The 24,633-nt window shown below is 41.5% G+C and overlaps 2 protein-coding genes across 2 annotated transcripts in view; both read left to right on the top strand.

The window, feature by feature from the left end:
* Window positions 1–443: 443 nt before the first annotated feature.
* On the top strand, window positions 444–17,072 carry LOC308287782 (inter-alpha-trypsin inhibitor heavy chain H3-like). Its single transcript, XM_080729041.1, has 22 exons — window positions 444–586; window positions 773–802; window positions 1,023–1,046; window positions 1,978–2,132; window positions 2,338–2,442; window positions 2,564–2,726; window positions 2,821–2,931; window positions 6,667–6,795; window positions 8,314–8,430; window positions 8,597–8,765; window positions 9,377–9,502; window positions 11,262–11,443; window positions 11,675–11,860; window positions 12,040–12,179; window positions 12,574–12,734; window positions 12,871–12,897; window positions 12,992–13,078; window positions 13,180–13,293; window positions 13,824–14,025; window positions 14,204–14,376; window positions 15,664–15,775; window positions 16,110–17,072. The coding sequence occupies exons 1-22, from the start codon at window positions 479–481 to the stop codon at window positions 16,246–16,248; spliced, it is 2,760 nt and encodes a 919-aa protein (XP_080585167.1). The 5' UTR covers window positions 444–478; the 3' UTR covers window positions 16,249–17,072.
* A 2,615-nt stretch (window positions 17,073–19,687) lies between these two features.
* The window catches only part of LOC308287783 (inter-alpha-trypsin inhibitor heavy chain H3-like), a 16,234-nt gene continuing 11,288 nt past the window's right edge, over window positions 19,688–24,633 (top strand). Inside the window, exons 1-9 of the mRNA XM_080729042.1 lie at window positions 19,688–19,837; window positions 20,014–20,043; window positions 20,262–20,285; window positions 21,748–21,902; window positions 22,126–22,230; window positions 22,340–22,502; window positions 22,595–22,705; window positions 24,345–24,473; window positions 24,571–24,633. The exon at window positions 24,571–24,633 is cut by the window's right edge and continues 54 nt beyond it. Coding sequence (XP_080585168.1) covers window positions 19,730–19,837; window positions 20,014–20,043; window positions 20,262–20,285; window positions 21,748–21,902; window positions 22,126–22,230; window positions 22,340–22,502; window positions 22,595–22,705; window positions 24,345–24,473; window positions 24,571–24,633 — 888 coding nt within the window. The 5' untranslated portion in view covers window positions 19,688–19,729. The remainder of the gene's footprint in view (window positions 19,838–20,013; window positions 20,044–20,261; window positions 20,286–21,747; window positions 21,903–22,125; window positions 22,231–22,339; window positions 22,503–22,594; window positions 22,706–24,344; window positions 24,474–24,570) is intronic.

The following is a 24,633-nucleotide window of genomic DNA, read 5'->3' as shown; positions in this document are numbered from 1 at the left end:
TCACCGCTTCACTTCGAACCGAGGTTTGATTTTTTAGAAAACATCTTCCTCCTAGTATCATAATACCTGATCATCATGTTTTGGGTGGTGGGGGGAATCATGGCACCCCATCTTTATTGTTTCATGTATTACAGTTGTCAATGTGTCTATCTACATAAAATAACTACAATATGGGGTGCCCGCTGGCATAGTGGTCAAGGCACATACGACGTTCTAGGCTATGATGCCTGCTGGCGTCGCCGGTTCGATTCCCGATCCGGACGACCTTTGCCACATGTCCATCCCCATCTCTCTCCCCATTTCCTGTCAATCTACTATCATATCAAATATAGGCATAAAAAGCCCCAAAAAAAAAAAAAAAAAAAAAAAAAAAAAAAACAATATGACCCCATGCAACACATGCTGGGCCCTCCTCCTGGGCAGGGACATTGAGCTCTCTTCCCTCAGCAATGAAGTGAGTGTTTAGTGGAGTTTAGTCATGTCCAGGTTGAGGAGTGTTGTGCTGCTGTGGGGCTGTGTCTGCCTCTGGCTTCTCAGCGAGGCCCAAGGAGCTTTGGTTATCTCCTACCATGACGCTGCCATGCAGGTAACATCACTGCTTCGCTTTGCCAAAACTTTAAAACAGATACCATTAAACAGATACTGATTGAGATTTTACTTTACTACATACTGTAGATCTTGATTGTCTACATTTTAACATATTTCTTTCTCTCCTGTAGCCTACATGTTGTTATTGTGTTAATAATAACTCACCTTTTTATGTGAATTCCAGGAGACACAGGATGCCCCAAGGATACTTAAGGTAACTGTTTACAAAATACATATCATAATTTAAAGGTACTAGATGTAAATACTAAATGATTTACAGTACTTGAATACTATAGGTAATTGGCCTGCTTCACTGTCAACTTTGTAAAGTCTAAAAGTTTGACCTGATCGTATGCCTTATACTCATACTGTAGTATCCCCCACTTAATTACTAACTTATTATGATGAGTCTATCTTTATCTTCTTTTTTGCAGAAAAGAAGTACAAACAATGCAGAGGTAAGATACAATATCTCTTTACTCAGTCTGTTAAGAAAAATTAAAATAAACCTTAGTGGACTAGTGGACTTTTTCTTTGAGCAAAATGCCAATACCTTTGCTTTGAAAAGATTAGAGGCAGCCGTAAGTGAGAATCAATCGACTTCATGAGAACAACAACAACAAGAATGGATTCTCGTACGAAATGACATTACAGCTCTTGTTCTATTCCTTAGCCTTTGTCTCCGCCAGGCCGAAGGCATGGGGAGACTATGTTTTGTTGTCTCCGCCAGGCCAAAAGCAGAAGAAGACTATGTTTTGCACCCTTTCCATGCGTGTGTCCGACTGTCCGCCCATGCGTCTGCCCGTCTATCCGTCAGTCCGTCTGTTACCAGCCAATCTATGGCACCGTTGCTGGCCCGGTCGCTGCCAAACTTTGCACACACACTCCCTGGATGCCCATTCAGAACCTCTGCCGCACATCTTTCACATGGACCTGATCTAGCGCCACCATGAGGTCACCATTGGACAGATACAGATTTTATCCAAAAATCACGCAAATCGGAAGACAGTATGATCTCTACAGTCATGTGATCGACATGGATTCTCGATATTCCATCCTGATTGGCTAAGATCGGCTTCCAAAGTTTGCAGGATTGGACCATTTTTAACAAAATACCTCAAATCATTAAACCCAGCATGCAATTTTGATGACATGCCGAGGAAGAAATGCCACTTCAAAAATGTCAAATCAGCGCTATAACAGGCCGATTCGTGTTTTTACCTCGGCCCAAGAAGGCATGGCACCCTTTTCACGCTGACTGGCCTATATAGCGCCACCAGGAGGCCACAATAACCTACCTGACCTGGCGGAGACCTGTGCTCGGAAGAGCACTGCTTCTAGTTATTATTTTCCCCCCTCCATTTCTCCCAAACTCTCTCTCTCTCTCAGGTGGAGGTGGACAGTGTTACAGTGCACTGTACCGTAGCATCTCGTTTCGCTCACACCGTCATGACCTCCAGTGCTCTGAACAAGGCCAACTCCTCACAGGAAATCTTCTTCGAGGTGGAGCTGCCCAAGACCGCCTTCATCACCAACTTCAGCATGTTAGTGTCATCTCTGTCTCTCCTTTAATACTGTGCCCCTGCATGAATGCCTCTGTATCTTTCTGGCTGTACATTTTCACCACAATGTTCCAAAGCACACTTGCCTTCTTTTACAGTTTAAAATCACAGTTAACCAATGTACTGTATGCACTACTACCACATATGAAACCCCTGTGTGCTTATACTCTTCCCATTTGCTTTTCAGGGAAATTGATAATCAGATGTATGTTGGAGAGGTCAAGGAGAAGAAGAAAGCCAGGAAGCAGTATGAGAAAGCTGTCTCATCAGGACAGACTGCAGGACTGGTCAAGTAAGTCAGAGCAGGTCACTGGGAAACATATGAAAAAGATATGCACTATACCACTAATAATAATAAGATATGTTAAGCATATTCCATATCATTCCTTCTTTTTGGTTTGTCTGTGTTCTAGGGCCTCTGGAAGAAAGATGGAGAAGTTCTCAGTGTCAGTGAACATTGCGGCCGATAGCAGCGTGAAATTCATTCTGACCTATGAGGAGATTCTTAACAGGAAACTAGGCCAGTATGAGATTCTGACCCGGGTCAAACCCAAGCAGCTTGTCCGCAACTTTCAGGTGGATCTCCATGCATGCAGTATGTTCACATCACACACTGCTTAATGAAAAGCTCATCTCACTTGTGTGTATGTTTGTGTTTAACTTTGCACAGATTGTGGCAGATATCTATGAGCCACAGGGTATTGAATATGTTGATGCCTATGGAACCTTCTTATCCAATGAGCTGCTCCCTCTGGTGGAGAAAACCGTCACAGACAAAAAGGTAGAGGAATAAAAAAGGCTTCTTCAATGAATGCACGGAATCTCTACGTATGTATGTCCATCTGTAGTTCACGTATCTTGAGAACCATTCGTCCGACGACTTCAAATTGGGCATGTGCGTCGCCGACGACCCGAAGGCGCTAAGAGTCCCGACAACAACTGGTTCGGATAGGCGGCTGTCCAGAGCCCATAAGGGACACAGGCAGACAGATACAGAGATCTCCATATATGGTCATAAAAGGGACACAGACAAACAAACAAACGGATACAACATAACAGCTACTCTGACAACGGATATAATAAAACCAGATTCCCGAATGTCATTGTTCCTGAGTATAGACCAGCGAGCACCAGTCAAGTTCTCAATTCAATTGATTGATTGATTGAAGAATTTATCAGAAGTTTGCAATAGAAAAAAGTACAGTTTCATGACAGTACAAATCACTGGTTCAAGGTCAACTAAAAGGAGATCCTAGAAAGCCGAGGCTTATTTCCACAGGAACCACACTTTAAGTATCTCATATAACATTGAAAGACAGACGGATAGAACATACAGACGGATAGAACATTCAATTCAATTCAATTCAATTCAATTCAATTCAATACAGCATTGTGTAAACAGAGCTATATGTCACATTGTGTCGTTATATAGCCTACTATACAGTACATACAGTATGCTACAATAACATTTTCAAAGACAGTTGCTCAAAACAGATGAACATCAACTCACCAAAACATCAGGATACTAGACAAATGAACAGGTCTCTCAGTGAGGCAAACATACTTTTAACAGATGAGAAAATGTGATAAGCATGTAATCTGACATACAATGAAAATTGCATCATGTAATGAAAAGACCTAATGTATCACTCGCTTAACTGAATACAGAACAAGCTACCATTTATAGGGGGGACGCTTTTTGAAAACAAATAGCAGCAATCTTTTGCAGTCGCTCTGGAACAAATAGCTGTCTTTTATTGGGCTAAAATTAAGGCCTCAGATTTAAAATGTGTTTAAAGGTAGCAGTTCTGTTTAGATGTGCATCAGGTCGGTCACTCATTCTCATTTATTGTTAAACCCGTCCCAAGGTTCTTCTCACAGCTACTGCAGCCTATAGTTTCATTCGTCTTTCAAATTCATCTTTGTGTATGTTCTAAGCTACACTGTTGAATCTTCCCTAAAATTAAACTATTAAATATGCATAATCTCCTTCCATTAATCCAAGGCACACTGTAACAACACTTATCTTCAGTTACTTTAAAATCTATCATGTCCAAAAGGCATCATATTAAGGCTCTATGCAGCCTACTGGTATATAATAGGACTGTGTAAACATATGTGGTCAGTCTGACGCTAAGATGACTCAAATCAAACATTATGGTCAAACTAGCATGTTGCAATGATTGCAATACCTTAAAAAGCTATCTGTATTCTGGCAGTGCCATGAGGCAACTAACAAACAGGTACTCAAAAACGTGTCCGGCCACTTGTCTAGTGGTCACTGTCTGACACACACTGTGGTTTTGTAGAAGGAAAGGGTAATGAGTGGGAAACTCATCATCCACAGTGACAACTGATGAAGTGTTTAAAAAATTGAGCGCCCTACCTCAACACAAGGCCACTGGCCTTGATAAAATCCCAGCTAGATTTCTCAGAGATTCAGCCGCCACCATTGCTCCAATCATTACCCACATAATTAACCTTTCCATCGAACAGGGTCATGTCCCCCAGGACTTCAAACTAGCAAAAGTAACCCCCCTGCATAAAAAAGGTAGCAAACTAGACCCTGGAAACTACCGCCCCGTTTCCATTCTTAGCTCCATATCCAAAGTCATGGAGAAAATAGTCTACGAACAGATTGCAAGATATCTCGATGAGAATAATCTGATTTACGAGTTCCAATCTGGATTCAGAAAATCCCATTCCACTGACACATGCCTTCTCTATTTGACTGACCAAATCAAACGCGAAGCGGATCAGGGCAAGTATAGTGGCATGGTCATGATGGACCTCCAGAAGGCATTTGACACCGTGGATCATGCTATTCTGATTGAGAAACTAAAAGCCATCGGTCTTGACAGCGCAGCAGTGAGCTGGATGCAATCTTACCTGGTGGGGAGGGAACAGGTGGTGGAGATTAACGGTACCCTGTCCCCCCCCCTCCCAGTAAGCTGTGGAGTTCCCCAAGGTAGCATACTGGGACCTCTGTTGTTCCTAATATACGTGAACGACATGGCATCTGCTTGCGACTGCAACCTGTTCCTGTTCGCGGATGACTCGGCTCTCCTAGTCTCGGGCAAGGACCACTTGCAGGTTGAAAAGACACTTAACTCTGAACTGAGTAAGATCTGCACATGGCTTAACGACAACAAATTATCAATTCACCTGGGCAAAACCGAGTCCATCCTCTTTGGATCAAATCATAACCTCAAAAAGGTAGAGAACTTCACAATCAAAGTGGGTGACAAGGTCATAACACGAAAAAACGAAATCTCCTACTTAGGATGTATCCTTGAAGCTAATCTTTCCAGCGAAAAGATGACTTCAAAAGTAATACAAAAAATCAACCAACGAACTCGTTTCCTACAGAGGATCGCCCCAATGGTCAACTTCAACACACTGAAGACCATAGCTGGTGCAATAATCCAGCCCCTCTTTGACTATGGAGTCCACGTATGGTATCGTGACGCCCCACAAGCCCTAAAAACTAAACTCCAAACAGCCCAAAATAAACTAATTAGGGTCCTGCTTAACCTTCCCAATCAGACTCACCTCACCGCTACTCACCAGTTAAGAGTGGGGTGGCTCAGAGTAGATGACAGAGTACAGCAACTTGCAATGGGCCTGGTGTACAAGATACACTACACCACTATGATACCCAAGTACCTGTCAAAATACTTTAAAAACGTTAAGGAGGTCCATAATTACAACACCAGAGGCAGTGCCACAGATCACGTTCAACCCAGAGTCAACTCAAAGAAAGGGTCGAACTCGTTCTTCTGCTACACCACAAAAATGTGGAATGCCTTACCGAAGGCCATAAAGGAGTGTGGATCACTAGCATCCTTTAAAATTGCCCTGAAAAACCACTTACAGGCAGCAGCCGTTCACAACTGGTAAAAACCTAGCCCAACCCTACCCTCCCTGCCCCTTCCTTGTATATACTGTACATACTGATTGTTTAGACTTACTGTTACCTGCCCCTTCCTTGTATATATTGTATATACTGTACTTACTGATTGTATAGACCTACTGTTTTCTTTTTTTCTTTACATATCTACTGCATAGTACTGTGTTCTATTTGTCTGTCATTCAATGTTATATGAGATACTTTAATGGTTTCCTGTTGAAATAAGCTTAGTCTTTTCATGGATCTCCTTTTAGTAGACCTTGTACCAGTGAACTGTACCGTCATGAATCTGTACATTTTCCTATGCAAACTTCTAATAAAGCCTTCAATCAATCAATCAAACTCATCATCATTACTGATAAACTACCCTGATGACCACCAGAGCAGGCCTCAACATTTATGTAGTTTCTTAAATCATTTCTTAAGTAATTTAAAAATAATAAAGAATTTTAATCCCTTCTTTTACATAAATACTTTATATTTGTTGATCTGTTTATTATAATAATGTTAACTTATAGACACATACAAAACAGAAAAAGTACAAAACTATGGCACTACATCTTTAAGTTTGCACTATAAAGTGAATGTAACATATCCTTCTTTCAGGCACACATCTCCTTCTCACCGACACCGGAGCAGCAGAGGAAGTGTCCAAACTGTGATGGATCTCTGATCGATGGAGATTTCATCATCAAGTATGATGTGAAACGGGCTACGAACCTAGGGGACGTTCAGGTCAGCTGTCTATTGTGTGTCCCCCCCCCCCTTCAAAGTACACTGTTGCACTTTGATTGTAATGTAGTTGTCTCCACCAGCCGAAGGCATGGGGGAGAGTATGTTTTCCCCTTCGTCCGTCCGTGCGTCCGTCCGTGTGTCCGTGCGTCCGTCCGTGCGTCCGTCCGTGCATCCGTGCGTCCTCGCAGTTTGTGTGCACCTAATCTCAGTCGCCGTTGGCCCGGTCGCTGCCAAAGTGAGCACACACATTCCCTGGATGCCAATCTAGAACCTCTGCCCTAAATTTTTCAAATGGGCCTTTTCTAGCGCCACCTAGTGGCCGATGTTCGCAAAACACATTTCTGTGCACTACTCTTATAGATTTTGTCCAAAAATCCTACAAATCGGTAGGCAGTATCTCGACAGTCATGTGATCGACACGGATCTGTCCGATTTAGCATATTCCATCCTGATTGGCTAAGATTGGCTTCCAAAGTTTCTAGGATTGAGCCGTTTTGAACAAAATGCCTCAAATCCCAAACGCAAAGTGCAATTATCATGAAATCGCGCACACACATTCCCACTAGGCCGAGGAAGAAATGCCACTTCAAATTTTTTAAATCAGCCTCATGGTGGCGCTATAACAGGTCGATTTGTGGTTTTACCTATAACTCCACCGATCAGTTTCAAACTTTGTAAGCGCACTCCCTAGAGGCTAAGGATAAACCTTTGCCCTGCATTTTTCACATCAGCCTTTTATAGCGCCACCTTTGGGCCGACTTATGTAAAACACATTTTTGGATATTACTCCTTGAGATTTTATCCAAAAATCACGCAAATCGGTACACAGTATCTCTATAGTCATGTGATCAAGTCCGATCCGTCTGATATTTAATATTCCATCCTGATTAGCTAATATTAGTTTCCAAAGTTTGCAGGATTGCTCCGTTTTTGAACAAATTTTGCCTCAAATCATCAACGCAGCTTGCGATTACCGTGAAATTGGCCACACATATTCCCACTAGGTCAAGGAACAAATGCTACCTTTTTCACATTGGCCTGTTATAGCGCCACCAGCAGGTAGACTTTAGCAAAACACATTTTTGGAACACAATGCTTCAAATCATGCATGCAGCGTCCGATTGCAATGAAAGATCTAAGGTGAAGAACATATGCCACCCTTTTTACATTGGCCTATTATGCAGTAGCACCACCAGGACGCCTGGCCTGGTGGAGACCTGTGCTCGGAAGAGCACTGCTTCTAGTTTTATTCTGTGAAGCACTTTGAGTTGCCCTGGTGTATAAAATGTGTTGTGTAAGTAAGGGTGCCTTGCCTCAGTTGCCTATACACCAGTTTAACCTTAAAATTAGCCTGCAAACAGTTCTTGACTGAAATGAATATTCCTAACAAACATAAAGAACATTCCTAATCCCCCGAAACTCTAATGCAGCTCTTGTTATTGCTCTCCCTTTCCGTCAATGCTTTTTGAGTTCACAGTAGAATTAGTAGATTATTCAGTTTGTCTTTTTTCCCCGCAGATTGTGAATGGATACTTTGTCCACTTCTTTGCACCTCCTGACTTACCCAGAGTCCCAAAGAACGTGGTGTTTGTGATTGACATTAGTATATCCATGCGTGGGACTAAAATAAGGCAGGTGAGAAAGTGTACACTACAGTATGTGAGACAGAGAGTGTGTGAGAGAAGAATGTATGGAAACATCATATGTCTACACTATATTATGTGGGCTAAGTATATGGGCTAATTATATGTACATTAAGTACATGTTTATACATGTCCTCTGATCTTGTTACCCTGTGCAGACACGTGAGGCGATGCTGGCCATCCTCCAGGACCTGCACGAGGATGACTACTTTGGTATCATCCTGTTTAATAATAGGATTTTTCCGTGGAAAAAGTCTCTCATTAAGGCTAGCCAGGAAAACGTGGCCGAAGGCATGACATTCACCAGAGGGATACGCGACTCTGGATGTAAGCATCAGAATAACTCACATCTTGGACACTGCAATAATGTTTCCTACAGGTGGGGTGGGGTGTGGCACTATAGGAAGAATGGCACATATACATACAAGTGTTGTAAAGTAAATATAATCGGTTACAGTAACCGAGTATATTTACTTGACAATACTTGTAAAGTTTACAACTATGATGACTAAAACTAAGACTAAATATACTGACAATTTCATCTACAAATAAAAACTGGACTAGAATGCTAGTGAGAAGAGATCCAGTAAAACTAAAAGACAAGTCATTTTATGTTTTGGTTGCGCTCGGGTGTTGCGCTCTGAAAATAGCAGAGCTACAAGCTCACAACGCGTCGGCAATTCTCAGCATGTAACAGTGTAACAAGTGTAAAATCAGCCATTACGACATCATCAAGGCCCGCCAAAATGTATTTCAGTCGACTAAATCAACTGTAGATTTAGTTGACTAAAATCTTATGGTATTTAGTCGACTAAAACTAGACTAACACTAAAACATTTCAGATGACTAAAATATGACTAAATTAAATTCTATTCAAAATACTAAAACTAAATCAAACTTTGCTGTCAAAAATCAACACTGGTGTGTTCCACTTCCAGGGACCAACATCAATGGTGCAGCACTGGCTGCTGTAAACATGCTGGTGAAAGACAGACAAGACAACATCCTCCCAGAAAGGAGTTTCGACATGATTATCTTCATGACTGATGGAATGCCAAACGAAGGTGAGTTACAAACAGCTACTGAGATAGAGAAAAACGCCATGGTCCATGGCCAAAGAAACAACGACGAGTTTTCGCCGTATTTACAAGCTCCTGGCTTGTAAATACTGTCCATTTGGGTGTGTTACTTGTATATAATATATGTAGTGGGGGTCCTTCCTTCATCACCTTCCCAACAAAGGGGTCCTTAGTTTGCCTGAAAAACGTTGAAGACCCCTGGACTAGCGTATTATACCCTTAACAAATTTGGCACATCCGTTTAATGGACAAATAATAGGCGAGGGGGAAAGGAAGGCTTTCAATGCCTAGTGGCTCATTTTTGGCACATCTCAAGGTAGGCCTGCAGCAATTTGGCGCCATCAAGTGTTTTGGAGAAAACATGAAGGGGAGAAAACCATGGAAGTAGTCTCCCATGTGTCAATTTTGGGGTAACTTGTGCTAAAATAAAAATACACACCAGCTAACTAGTTGACCCGAATACCAGTAGACTCCCCGGAATGAAACTTGCCGGGAAACGGGGGGTGCGTTTGGCAATGCACACCGGGTGGGGCAACGGTGCGCTTTTTCAGTCTGAACTCTGAAGCTCCTCCTAACCCTAACCCTTTCTGAAAAGCAGCAGTTGCTAACCTAACGTTGCTATTGATGTTTATAAACTAGGGTAAATTAGAATATTAATTCATGTTGATACTGAAGAAGGCATACTGTGATTGTTTGTCCTACTGTACATATTTGTTTCTAGCATTAACATTTGTGATACTGTGAGATTAAGACTATCACCATAATTTACCCTAGTTTATAAACATCAATAGCAATAGCAACTGCTGCTTTTCAGAAAGTTTACCTTCAGAGTTCAGACTGAAAAAGCGCACCGCTGCCCCACCCGGTGCGCATTTCCGAACGCACCCCCCGTTTCCCGGCGAGCTTCATTCCGGCGACTCTACCAGTTACCGTTGACCCAACTACAGATATATTGAAGTAGATTACATCTGACTTCACTAATTGTCAGAGATATTTGGCAATGTCTTTGTGTGCCAAATGTGGCACACTAGGCAACTCAAACATACTGTGTTTTTGCACACTAGGGCTAGGCAACTAAGACACACATTATAACATAGTAATAGACTATGTACAATGGGTGTGCAGAGTAATTGTAAAATAAATGCTAAATGCAACTTCTAAATGCAATTTCTGCCCTTTTTTGTCTTTAGAGAGAACTAAATGGATAAATTAATGTTTTATGGGCAACCAAGACCTGTTCAGAACGGTTCAGAATCCAATTCAAATGCTTCCACCAGTGTTTTTGTCCTGAAAGATGTGTGTGTGTGTGTGTGTGTGTGTGTGTGTGTGTGTGTGTGTGTGTGTGTGTGTGTGTGTGTGTGTCTGTGCGTGCGTGCGTGCGTGCGTGCGTGCGTGCGTGCGTGCGTGCGTGCGTGCGTGCGTGCATGAGTGTGAGTTTGTGCGTGCGCGCGCGTGTGTGGGGGCTATTATTTACTGTTATGTTTACCTATTTACTAGTGTGTGGGAGCTACCCTCCTGTAATGTATTCTGGGAAATGTTTGTGGTGCTGTCAGTGAAAGGATAGAAGGAAGGTGTTAAACGTACCATATTGTACATATTTGTGTTAGTTATTTTCCACATTATCTTTAGCCTGATAGCATAATTGCCTAGGGCCCTAACAAATCTTTTGGTCAAATTGACATTTCTGCCTACTTTCCTAACACTGCCTTATTAACTATTTTATTGTGTGCACATATACATGCAGGAGAGTCCCACATCCCAAAGATCCAGGAAAATGTGCGTGAGGCTATCAACGGAAAAATGTCTCTCTTCTGTCTGGGATTTGGAAACTCAGTAGATTACTCCTTTCTGGATGTGATGGCCCAACAGAACAAGGGCCTGGCCCGAAGAATCTATGAGGATTCAGATGCGACCGCCCAACTCCAGGTGCAGTAAGGGAGGGTGTGTAGCATCTATTTACACTGGCCGCCTTTGTTTCAAGTTACAATTGTGTTTTTGATTATTATCACTTGTAAGGCTTAGTTGGGGTTTGGCCACCAAACAGTGTGCATATTGACTGTCTAACTCCCTATGAGTCAAAATGTACTTGTTTTGCATGTAGTATGTGTAAAGAGATTATTTGTTATTGTTATTATTATTACATTTTGTTTCCCCCAGGGTTTCTATGAGGAGGTGGCCAGTACTCTACTCTTAGATGTGGACCTTCGTTACCCTGACAACACGGTGGATTTGCTGACCAACAACCACTTCAATCAGCTGTTCAACGGCGCAGAGATTGTGGTGGCTGGACGACTGAGTGACAATGACATCGATAACTTCATGGTGGAAGTGTTCGCCAAGGGGGTGAGACAGAGGAGTAGGCCTACTGTACTCTCTTTGGCTGAGAAAGCACAGCATCGCTTACCCATTCACTCCCATGACCTTCATTAGACTGAACGAACCAATGGTCCTGGAATCGTATACCGGTATGTCTCATAGTTAAAAAGTGTTACACAGCTATTTACTCTCTTCTCTCTCTCTAGTCTATTGAGGACTTTCAGGTGCAGGGCCAGGCGACCACTGCAGAATGGGACGTTATCTACCCAGAGAAGGAGTACATCTTTGGAGACTTCACAGAACGTATGTGGGCCTACATCACCATCCAACAGCTACTGAAAAAGAGGTCTGTTTGTATCATCTCTAGAAAGCTGCTCTGTCAGGACTTTCTTTTCTTACAGTGTAAGAATTCTTTTTTTTTTTAAAGATTTGTTTTTGGGCTTTTTATGCCTTTATTTGATAGGATAATAGACTGACAGGAAATGGGGAGAGAGATGGGGATTGACATGCGGCAAAGGTCGTCCGGATCGGGAATCGAACCGGCGACGCCAGCAGGCATCATCGATGCCTGCATATGCCTGCATATACCACATCATTATGTGGTATATGCGCCTTGACCACCAGGCCAGCGGGCGCCCCCCCCAGTGTAAATGAATGCTATGATCAATACTGTTGAATACAAAATAATATTAACCTTCAAATTTGTTTCTTTTTTCTTTTCTTTCCTTTTTTTTTTTTAGTAAGACTGGTACTGCAGAGGAAAAAAGCAATGCCACAGCCAAGGCTCTTGAAATGTCCCTGAAGTACAATTTTGTCACTCCACTGACCTCCATGGTGGTCACCAAGCCTCAGACTGAGGATGGCGAGAGTGATTCCCTCATCGCTGACAAACTGACTGAGGGTAGGGAAGATGGAATGAGAAGGAAAGAAGTGTGACACTTGACTCTGTGGTCTTGTGTATTTATGAAACAATTACTATTAAAACTGCTGAATCCATACGTTGTCATCTTCTAATATATTTTCACTATTTTCTATAGAGCAAAGACAAATGGCAGAGAGACAAGGTAAAACATTCCATTTCCACCCAACAGACTAATAAAGGCTTCTACTTCCAATGTGTTCATGTTTTGATCAGCATGACATTTTGTTTATAACCAGGTCATCATCGACAGCCAACAACACCAACAACACCAACATCATATCAACACTATACGAAAACCATGAATTACATTCCCACATATTATGGTAAATACCCCAATTGCTAACATATTGCTCAGCTTCAGGTATTGGCAGCTGACTTTGAAGCGTCCAATGTTAACTGTGCTCTCACCTTAATGTCCTTTCAGTGGATGGAGATCCTCATTTCATGATAGAGCTTCCAAAGAGAGATGATGCACTGTGCTTCAATATCAATGACACACCAGGAACCATCTTCAACCTGGTTAGAGACACAACCACAGGTGATAAAAAAAAGTAGATAAATGTATTCACATGGTGCCCAAAGCCAGAAAATACTGTAGAGGATAACTTCTGATTATTATTCTGACATCAATTTTAGTTTTAGGCTTAAGATTTGAACATAATATTGACGTAGACTTAAATACTCGCTAGATTTGAATGGTGTCGTATGCGGGAGCGTAGCATTATTATGACGTTCGATAGTTCGATGTCACACTACTCCAACGCTAGTGAATGCTAACCTGGTGAAATGCTAACATGCCGATGCTTGTGAATGCTAACCTGGTGAATGTTAACCTGCATGGTGAATGCTACTATGGCTAAACCTAACCGTTAACCTAACCTCAGTAAAACTATCTAACCCTAACCCTTAGTCAAACTAATGGAACATAGAAATATTGAGATTCACCGTTGTATGATGTATGTCAACTTAAAGGGCAAGTTGGGGGATGTAATTTGACTCTTTAATCCCCCAATGTAATAGTTTTAATCTGTGTTTTGTGAGTGACTGAATCCAGTTTTACTTCCTTAGGAATCCTAGTCAACGGTCAGACTATTGGTGATAAGAAAGTTGCCCCTGATGGTAAAATAAACACCTACTTTGGACGTTTCGGCATCATTCACAAGACCCTCGGCGTGAGACTGGAGGTGACCACTGAAGACATCTCTGTGTTACAAGATGGAAAACGTGTCATGTTTCTTTGGTCTGATAAAGCTGCCCTCAAAGGACCCAAGTAAGTTCTTGCTTTTGAGAGTACCTTCTCACTCAATAAGATAGTATATTTAAAGTTAATTCTGTAATGATACCTGCTGCCCACCCTTCCAGTGTACACCTATCACTACTGCCCTCTCCCCTTCCTCCTCCCTCTCTCCTCACTACCTCTGTTCTCTGCCCTACCTCCTTTCCACCAGTATGGATCTTCTCTTGACCAAAAACTGCACCCTGACGGTCAGTCTAAAAGATTCTGTGACGTTTGTGGTCCTGCTACACCGAGTCTGGAAGAACCACCCATACCACCAAGACTACCTGGGCTTCTACACCCTGGACAGCCATCTTCTCTCCACATCTGTTCATGGACTGCTAGGTACAGGACCACACACTAGAGGGCACTAAAGGTTGCAGTTTACCATGAGAAATGTCGCAGCTTGTCTCCGTCTGTGTCAGTCAGTCAGTCAGTCAGTCAGTCAGTCAGTCAGTCAGTCAGTACACATTTTTACAGTCTATGAGTTGGTTCCCTTGTCACTGTGAAATCACAGGTGATATCACAGGTAACATCACATCACCTATGTAAAAGTCCATATATGGGTATTCCCCAGAAACCCTTTTATGCCCATATATGAAGATCCCTGGTGTCATCGATATATATCACTGGCCAGATGGCCAAGACATGGCCCATAATCTTTGTGGCTGGTTCAGATAGGGATCTCCATGTATGGGCATACAATATAGTGTACTGTATGTACATGGATACATATTATATTAAAGGATAAAATAAAATAAAAGGTCCATATATGGGCATTCCCAGAAACAAAATCCGTTTTATGCCCATAGATGGAGATTTCTGATGTCATCAATCCCAGGCCCTAACTGGCGCAAGATCCTGCTTTACTCTGATTTACACCCTACCTTCCCCGAAAACTTTAATATTAAGTCCATATATGTATATGGATATATATAAATAAAGGATCAAATAAATAAAATGTCCATATACAGTATGGGCATTCCCAGATGATGCCCTGTTAGGGTACCCCCTTATGGCCATATATGGAGATTCCCATGCAGGCATCAAACCCAGGCCCTAACTCGCCAAGGCCCTGCTTGCATGTCTTTACTAATTAACATATGTTTTATGCCCATATATGGAGATCCCTGTCCCAATGTCATTAATATTAAGGGCATATCTGGGAATGTCCATATATGGGCATGTTTTGACATAACATTGTTGACTATCATGCAGGGGTCTCCATATATGGGTAACTGGTACGATATACATCACTGGCCAGATGGCCAAGAACTGGCTCGACCTCGCCCTTTAGGGCATGTCGCCCTGAGGCATCTTACTAGTTATATATTAACACAGTAATGGTTAAAAGTATGGAATCAAGTAAACATTACAAAATGCTTTCAGATGCTTAAATCTTTTACGTTGTGCAGTGGGTTAGGATTAACACTGCCAGGAGAGCAGAGCCCAGGATTACATAGGCAATTGGCACTGGGTGAAAATGGGTTGCAAAATTGTGGGATAAAAATTATAGATTAAAAAAAAAGGATTAACACTGCCGGTATATTTCCAGTGCAACCAGAAGTCCTGAATGATTCCCTTTTGAATAAAGAGAATCATTAATGACAATGGTGGTCTGTCCTCCTCCAGGTCAGTTTTACCATGGGGTTGAGTTTGAGGTGGGAGATCTGCGTCCAGGAGAGGTCCCTGAGAAACCTGATGCCACCATGTATGTGAAGGGACAGGAGCTCAACGTGACCAGGTACACATGACTGTCTCATCCTATAGGCTGAATGAATATTTATAGATCTGGTACAGATAAAAGCATGGACGTTGATTTTTCTCTATTCAATGGGGTGCCTACATTTGCATTACTTGGGAGTAAGGTGTGAAAATCGGCCAAGTAGCAGGAATGTGGATGAGTGAGATGACTCAAATGAGGGAGAACTGTCTATAACTGGGTGCCATAGCTACCAGGTGGTCACTATATCTTCGCCCATGGATAAAAGTGTGTTTTTGTCTTTGTTTCAATGTGCTGTACAGTTTTATTTATACATTTGAGTCGATATAATGTCTCTTTCTCCATTGGTCCACAGAGGCTGGCAGAAGGACTATAGGAATGATGTGAAGAATGGAGTAAATATTCCCTGCTGGTTCATTCATAGTAATGGAACAGGCCTCATAGATGGAGATGCCTCAGATTACATTGTGTCTGGCCTGTTTAAGACTTACTGATAATAGGTAATAGTGGCAATGACAGGTCTCACCGGGTTCCAAATGTATAGAACAAATGTTCAAGACTGATCCTGACTCTGCAATCAATGAAGGCATAAAATCCCCAAAACATGTTAAAAAAAAAAAAGATTGTAAGTAATGCTCTTTCCCTCAGCTTCTACCTATTGGAGGGAGATTGAAGGCTATAACTGCCTGGCACACTAGAGTTAGTAGTACCCTATATAGATCCTAATCTGAACCTGGCTCTTATTACAGCGACTCATGTCAACTTTCAGAAAAACTTCCATAAAGTATTGAATGACAAACTGTGATATGGATGCTGCTTGGTTGACAGGATGGTAGATTTCTCTTTTCAGTTGAAACTTGAATATATATATATATATATATATATATATATATATATATATATATATATATATATATATATATATATATATATATTGCACAATTTCTCAGCTCAAATACATAATAGGGCATACTGTAGCCTAGAAGTTGCAGACTTTGACAATACATGTTAGAACGTGAATAGTAACATGTATGCTATAAACAGCTTTCTTAAAAAAATACTGGAATTAAAAACAAATCCAGTGTGTTTTTACAATATTGACACTAAGCGAGTGCACTTTGCTGTTTACACAGTAGTCTCGATCTCTCCCCTACAGTGAACATTGATACTCATCAGCATGACTGTGCATGGCTGCTTTATTGCAGATGCACTAATGTTAAAGTGCACCCAGTGGGGACAAATGTTTTCTTGTCTATTATGTGTATTGTATACATAACCACTCTCACCAAATAAAAAGATGACATTGTTTACATGGAAACACTGATGGATATGTTTATGGTTAATATTCATATCTGCAATCAATAAATATTGTTGCATGCCATCTGACATAGACATGTCAGGTCACAACCTTGCGATGTCTAACCTTTGTGGTCTGTGAAACTATGTGCAAAGCCAGACTGGCTCTCAGAATGTGAAAACAATTGCCTGATTGTTGATTTCCATTACGATGACCTGGGGTAACTTCTGTACAGGAGAAGGGCTATTCACCCTTCCGAGCTAGGATCTTACAGATGCCAGTCTGCAACAACATCAAAGTACCGGGTTGACCCTTGCCAATGGTCAAAAATCAGATGCATGTGTCAAGATCCTGCTCATCAATCTCCATATTCTCATCTCAACCTAAGAGCTGGCGCCACTGTCTGAACTGTCATTATTATCACCTATTTAGTCAGGAACATTCACATCAAGTCATTTAACCATTTAGTGCAAAATGGAATACACAACAAGCAGATTAAACCATTTATAGCATAAATGGAATACAGTTAATCTTGGCGTTTAAAGGGCTCCGCGATAGGAGATGCTCCCTGAAACCAGGGAGCATCTTGGTTTCCGAAGCTTTGGAAACCAAGCATTGGTAGAGAAAGCAAGCCGTATTTTTTTTATGCCTTTATTGTTAGCAGTGCAGATTGACAGGATATGGGTAGAGAGATGGGGAGTGACATGAGGCAAAGGTCGTCCGGATCGGGAATCGAACCGGCGACGCCGCGGCAACCATGCCTATGTGGCGGTGCCTATGTGGTATGTGCCTTGACCAGTAAGCCACCGGACGCCCCAAAGCAAGCTGTATTTAAAGGAGCCTTCCATACTGATTGAGCTTTGATTGGAGTGGCAGTCATGTGACATAATGACCTGCAGATATGTTAATGAGGTATGAGAACAGAGCTGACTGATATCTGACTACAGCTGAGCAGTGACTTGACTCCCATGCCCTGCATAAACTAACGCTGACACTTCATTTATTGTTAGAACAATTGTTATATTTGTATAACCAACCACCCATGAGATAAGAACACTTTATAAACTCTTGCATTCTGTACCTAGTCAAAGGGAACCCAGCATCGTCGGTAATCTGTAACCTTGTGTCCGTTCCTTTGAATACAGTGGTCCATCATCAAAACGGCTGTCCGAGTCTTCATTTTTACAGTTACAGTTACAGTGAATCATTGGTCATTGCTGTACTGTATATTCACTGAAAGATAGACTCAGTCACAAAAGCACAAAAGCACTCTAGCAATAGCCTACTTGTATTTATTTACTGAAGTAAAACAAGATACATGAAGAGATATACAGAGAAACTAGAAATGAGCTGCCCTTCAATCCAAAACCCCATAATTTATCCCCAACATACGGTCCAATTGTAGAACTTTCTCAAAGCTTCCACCTAGTGAGTGGCCTCATGCACTATAATGTCATCTTAATACCCAGAAATAAACCATTGAGCAATATTCCATCAGGCATGGCGTCTGATGGAATGGAGAGCATACCATCACAAGTTATGGTGAACTTGGCTTCACTGTGATCTTGGCTAACCTATAGTAAGTAAGTAAGTAGCCTAAGTAAGTAAATTTTATTTATAAATCAACATTCGAAACAAAGTTACAAAGTGTTGTACAATGGACAAGAGTAGGCCTATATACAATCAAGTTAAAAATAAGGCACATAGGAGCAATAACACAACAAGAAAAGAAACAATGACCTGCACAAGACGGTCAGGTAAAGATAAAATAAATAAAACAATAAGAACTTCATAAAACAAAATGCTGATGAAACAAGTGTGTTTTTAGCAAGTTCTTAAAACCATCAACTGACTCCGCAAAGGCCCGGTCGCCCTTAGTGAAGAGATTGGCTGTGGGTATTTTAAGAAGGCCTTTGTCAGAGGACCTGAGATAACGCATGTTAGGCTTTGGGTGGAATACATCCTTGGTGTAGAGTGGGGCGAGCTCATGTAGTGCTTTATTTGTAGTTAGCAGAATTTTAAAATCTATATGGGACTTAATGGCTGGCCAATGAAGTGCGGCTAGAACCGGTGTTCCCTAAGGTTGACAGGCAATTCATAACGCCTAATGGGTGTTTTGACCACTACATGGTAAGGATCCAACCATGATCCTTTTAGGAGGTCTAGATTCTTCCAGAAACAAGATAATGACATCTGCAAACACGCCTTAATTCCCATGTAAAGAGGTGGTGCCATAGTTTTGTACTAATTCTGTTTTGTATGTGTCTATGGAGTTAACATTACTCTAATAGACCACCAGGTGTGGTTATAATGTGCAAATTTGCCTTCCCTGTGTATTTTTGGTTTCCTCCTGAAAGCTGAAAGCCTCTGAGTCAAAAGGCCCGATCGAAAAACAAATCTTCCTCCTAGTATAATCGATAATCGTAATACCTGATCATCATGTTTTTCTTTTCTTTTTCTTTTTGGGGGGGGGGGGGGATCATGGCACCCCATCTTTAATGTTTCATGTATTACAGTTATCAATGTGTGTTCTAACAGTGGTCATACACATCTACATAAAACAACAACTACAATATGACCCCATTTAACACATACGTTGAGCCCTCCTCCTGGGCAGGGACATAAATTGGGCTCTCTTCTCAGCATTGAAGTGACTGAGTGTTTAGTGGAGTTTAGTCATGTCCAGGTTGAGGAGTGTTGTGCTGCTGTGGGGCTGTGTCTGCCTCTGGCTTCTCAGCGAGGCCCAAGGAGCTTTGGTTATCTCCCACCATGACGCTGCCATGCAGGTAACATCACTGCTTCTCTTGGCCAAAACTTGGCCATTAAACAGATACTGATTGAGATTTGACTTTACTGCATACTGCATACTTAATCGATTGTCTACATTTTAACATTATTCTTTCTGTCCTGTAGCCTACATGTTGTTAATAATGAATAACTTACCTTTTTATGTGAATTCCAGGAGACACAGGATGCCCCAAGGATACTTAAGGTAACTGTTTACAAAATACATATTTTAATTTAAAGGTACTAGATGTACATACTAAATGATTTACAGTACTTGAATACTATAGGTAATTGGCCTGCTTCACTGTCAACTTTGTAAAGTCTAAAAGTTTGACCTAATCGTATGCCTTACTCATACTGTAGTATGCCCCACTTAATTACTAACTTATTATGATGAGTCTATCTTTATCTTCTTTTTTGCAGAAAAGAAGTACAAACAACGCAGAGGTAAGATACAATATCTCTTTACTCAGTCTGTTAAGAAAAATACAAATAAAACCTTATTGTGTCCTTCGGCTTTACTCTCTTGTCTCAAATCACGCTGTAGACTTATTACTAATGACTTAAAACTTGCATGACAGCATTTAGCTGACGTACCACACATGTAAGCAAAATGCTTGTACTTTTTCTTTGAGCGGCTGCCTCAAATCTTTTCAAAGTAAAGGTAAAATGCCAATACCTTTACTTTGAAAAGATTTGAGGCAGCCGAAAGAGAGAATCAATCGACTTCATGAGAACAACAACAAGAATGGATTCTCATACGAAATGACATTACAGCTCTTGTCCTATTCCTTAGCCTTTGTCTCCGCCAGGCCGAAGGCATGGGGAGACTACAGTATGTTTTGCACCCTTTCCGTATGTGTGTCTGTCCGTGCGTCTGCCCGTCTGTTACCAGCTAATCTCCTGCGCCATTGGCCCGGTCGCTGCCAAACTGTGCACACACACTCCGTGGATGCCAATTCAGAACCTCTGCCCCACATCTTTCACATGGGCCTGATCTAGCCATGACGAGGCAGATTTTTGGAAAACACATTTTTGGACAGCTACATATTTTATCCAAAAATCACGTAAATCAGCAAGGCATGTGATCGACATGGATCTGTCCGATTCTCCATATTCCATCCTGATTGGCTAAGATTGGCTTATAAAAAGTTAGCAGGATTGGTCCATTTTGAACAAAATGCCTTAAATCATTAACCGAGGGCAGAGGAAGAAATGCCACTTCAAGAAATTCAAATCAGCCTCATCAGTGTAACTCCAAACTCCACTGATCAGTGTAAACATGTGTATATGCACTCCCTAAAGGCCAAGGAAAAACCTTTGCCCTGCATTTTTCCCATTTGCCTTTTATAGCGCCACCATGGGGCCGACTTATGTAAAACATGTTCTTTGATATTACTCCTTCAGATTTTATCAAAACATCACGCAAATCAGTACACAGTATCTCTATTATGATGTGATCAAGACGGATTTGTCAGATATATTTCATATTCTATCCCAATTGGCTAACATTGGCTTCCAAAGTTTGCAGGATTGATCATTCTTTCCGTGATTTTCACTCACATTATTACCACTAGGTTAAGGAACAAATGCCACCCTTTTCACATTGGCCTGTTACAGTGCCACCAGCAGGTTGACTTTTGCAAAACAAATTTGTAACAAAATGCCTTAAATCTTGCATACAGCGTCCGATTGCCATGCAAGGCCCGAGAAGACATTGCACCCTTTTCACACTGGCCTATTATACCGGCACCAGGAGGCCACAATAACCTACCTGACCAGGCGGAGACCTGTGCTCGGAAGAGCACTGCTTCTATAGTTATTATTTGCCTCCCTCCATTTCTCCCAAACTCTGTCTGTCTCTCTCTCTCTCTCTCTCTCTCTCTCTCTCTCTCTCTCTCTCTCTCAGGTGGAGGTGGACAGTGTTACAGTGCACTGTACCGTAGCATCTCGTTTCGCTCACACCGTCATGACCTCCAGTGCTCTGAACAAGGCCAACTCCTCACAGGAAATCTTCTTTGAGATGGAGCTGCCCAAGACCGCCTTAATATCCAACTTCAGCATGTCAGTGCCAACTCTCTGTCTCTTCTATTGTGTTGTACCCTGCATGGCTGCCTCTGTATCTCCCTGACCGGATATTTTCACCACAATAATGGTCCAAAGCACATTTGCCTTCTTTTGCAATTTAAAATCACAGTTAACAGTTAACAAACAGTTAACACTGTATGCACTACTACCACATATGAAACCCCTGTGTGCTTTCTAACTTTTCCCATTTGCTCTTCAGGGAAATTGATAATCGTATGTATGTTGGAGAGGTCAAGGAGAAGGAGAAAGCTAAGAAGCAGTATGATAAGGCTGTCTCATCGGGACAGACTGCTGGACTCGTCAAGTAAGTCTCAGGGCAGGTCACTGCATGGGAAACAGATGAAAAAGATATTCACTACTACTACTACCATTCCTTTGCTCATTCATTCTTTTTTGGTTTGTCTGTGTTCTAGGGCCTCTGGAAGAAAAATGGAGAAGTTCTCTGTGTCAGTGAACATTGCGGCCAATAGCAGAGTGAAATTCATTCTGAACTATGAGGAGCTTCTTAACAGGAAACTAGGCCAGTATGAGATTCTGACCCGGGTCAAACCCAAGCAGCTTGTCCGCAACTTTCAGGTGGATCTCCATGCATGCAGTATGTTCACATCACACACTGCTTATGAAAGGCTAATCTCACTGTGTGTATGTTTGTGTTTAACTTTGCACAGATTGTGGCAGATATCTATGAGCCACAGGGTATTGAATATGTTGATGCCTATGGAACCTTCTTATCCAATGAGCTGCTCCCTCTGGTGGAGAAAACCGTCACAGACAAAAAGGTAGAGGAATAAAAATGGCTTCTTACTGTACAATGAATGCACGGAATCTCTGTACGTATGTAGGTCCGTCTGTAGTTCACGTATCTTGAGAACCATTCGTCCGACGACCCCGAGGGAGTTGAGGGTCCCGACAACGGCTGGTTCGGATAGACGGCTGTCCAGAGCCCATAAAAGGGACACAGACAAACAAACGGATATAACTGACAACGGGTACAATAGATATAATAAATGGCATTGTTCCTGAGTAGACAAGGGAGTACCAGTCTAGTTCTCAATTCAATTCAATTCAATTCAATTCAATTCAAAGAAGCTTTATTGGCATGAGAAAAGAAACATTTACATTGCCAAAATGTCAAAATATAATAACAACAGTTGACAATGGAGAATATACTGGATATACAGTTGGAGGGGGTTCAGCATTGTGTAAACAGAGATATGTCACATTGTGTTGTTATATGTTATGCAGGGTATACAAAAGTATAGTATACAAAAAAAAGCCAGATGTAAAATGTGTTTAAAGGTGGCAGCACTGTTTAGATGTGCAGTAGGTCAAGGGGTCACTCATTCTCATTTATTGTTAATTCATCTTTGTATATGTTCTAAGCTACACTGTTGAATCTTCCCTAAAATTAAACTATTAAATATGCATCATCTCATTCCATTAATCCAAGGCACACAAAGGGGGACATCTTCCAGTTACTTTAAAATGTATCAGGTCCAAAAGGCATCATATTAAGGCTCTCTGTAGCCTACTGGTATATAATAGGACTGTGTAAAAATATGTGGTAAAAATATGTGGTCAGTCTGACGCTAAGATGACTCAAATCAAACATTATGGTCAAACTAGCATGCTGCAATGATTGCAATATACCTTAAAATCTATTTGTATTGTGGCAGTGCCATGAGGCAACTAACAAACAGGTACTCAAATGTGTAGCAATATTCAAGAAATGTGAACAAACAGTATAAAACACAGATATGGGCAAATATAACACATAAGTAACAAAAATACACCATTCTTCATGGGAAGAGAACAAGCTACAGTCAGTTTAGGGCAAAAATAAGACTGCTGTTGAAAGCATAGTCACAAAACATTACATTTCAACCAAACTACTGTACCAAATTAACACTCAACAAGGACAAGGAACAAGAAACACACTTGTCTTGAGTGACTTCTGTGTGTCTGAACTAATTAAAAAGACTAAAAGGTCTTTGAGCAAATACTGTGAGCGGCTAGTGGTCACTGACTGGCACACACTGTGGTTATGTAGAAGGGAAGGGTAATGATGAGTGGGCAACTACTGACAAACTACCCTGATGACCACCAGAGCAGGCCTCAACATTTAGGTAGTTTCTTAAATCATTTCTTACATTTAAAAATAATAAAGGAATTTTAATCTCTTCTTTTACATAAATACTTATTTTATTGATCTGTTTAAATATCCTCACTTGAGCATAAATACTTAATTCCAGGACCAGTCCTTGTCCTGTCCAAACTACAGCACACTTGAACCTTCCAAATAGCACCTGCATGTGAAAACACACCTAGACAACCCAGCAGTGCTTCTGCCGCTTTTTTGTCAGATGTAACTTAAGCTTGCACTACAAAGTGAATGAATGTATTGTATCCTTCTTTCAGGCACACATCTCCTTCTCACCGACACTGGAGCAGCAGAGGAAGTGTCCAGACTGTGATGGAACTCTGATCGAAGGAGATTTCATCATCAAGTACGATGTGAAACGGGCTACGAACCTAGGGGACGTTCAGGTCAGCTGTCTATTGTGTCTCCCTTTCCGTCACTGCTTGTGCTTTCTGAGTTCACAGCAGAATGAGTAGATCATTCAGTTTGTCTTTTTCCCATTAGATTGTGAATGGATACTTCGTCCACTTCTTTGCACCTCCTGACTTACCCAGAGTCCCAAAGAAC

Source organism: Nannobrachium achirus (genome assembly GCF_963921795.1).
Source record: "Nannobrachium achirus genome assembly, chromosome: 6".
Lineage (NCBI taxonomy): Eukaryota > Metazoa > Chordata > Actinopteri > Myctophiformes > Myctophidae > Nannobrachium > Nannobrachium achirus.
The sequence above is the reverse complement of the archived record's forward strand: the minus strand, read 5'-3'. Positions and strand labels throughout refer to the sequence as shown.

Excerpts from the sequence above, each read along its gene's own strand:
- LOC308287782 (XM_080729041.1), top strand. The coding sequence starts at position 479 with ATGTCCAGGTTGAGGAGTGTTGTGCTGCTGTGGGGCTGTGTCTGCCTC. Across the intron at positions 2,443-2,563 it reads CAGACTGCAGGACTGGTCAA|GGCCTCTGGAAGAAAGATGG; the intron begins GTAAGTCAGAGC and ends TCTGTGTTCTAG. Across the intron at positions 13,294-13,823 it reads GGTTAGAGACACAACCACAG|GAATCCTAGTCAACGGTCAG; the intron begins GTGATAAAAAAA and ends TTACTTCCTTAG.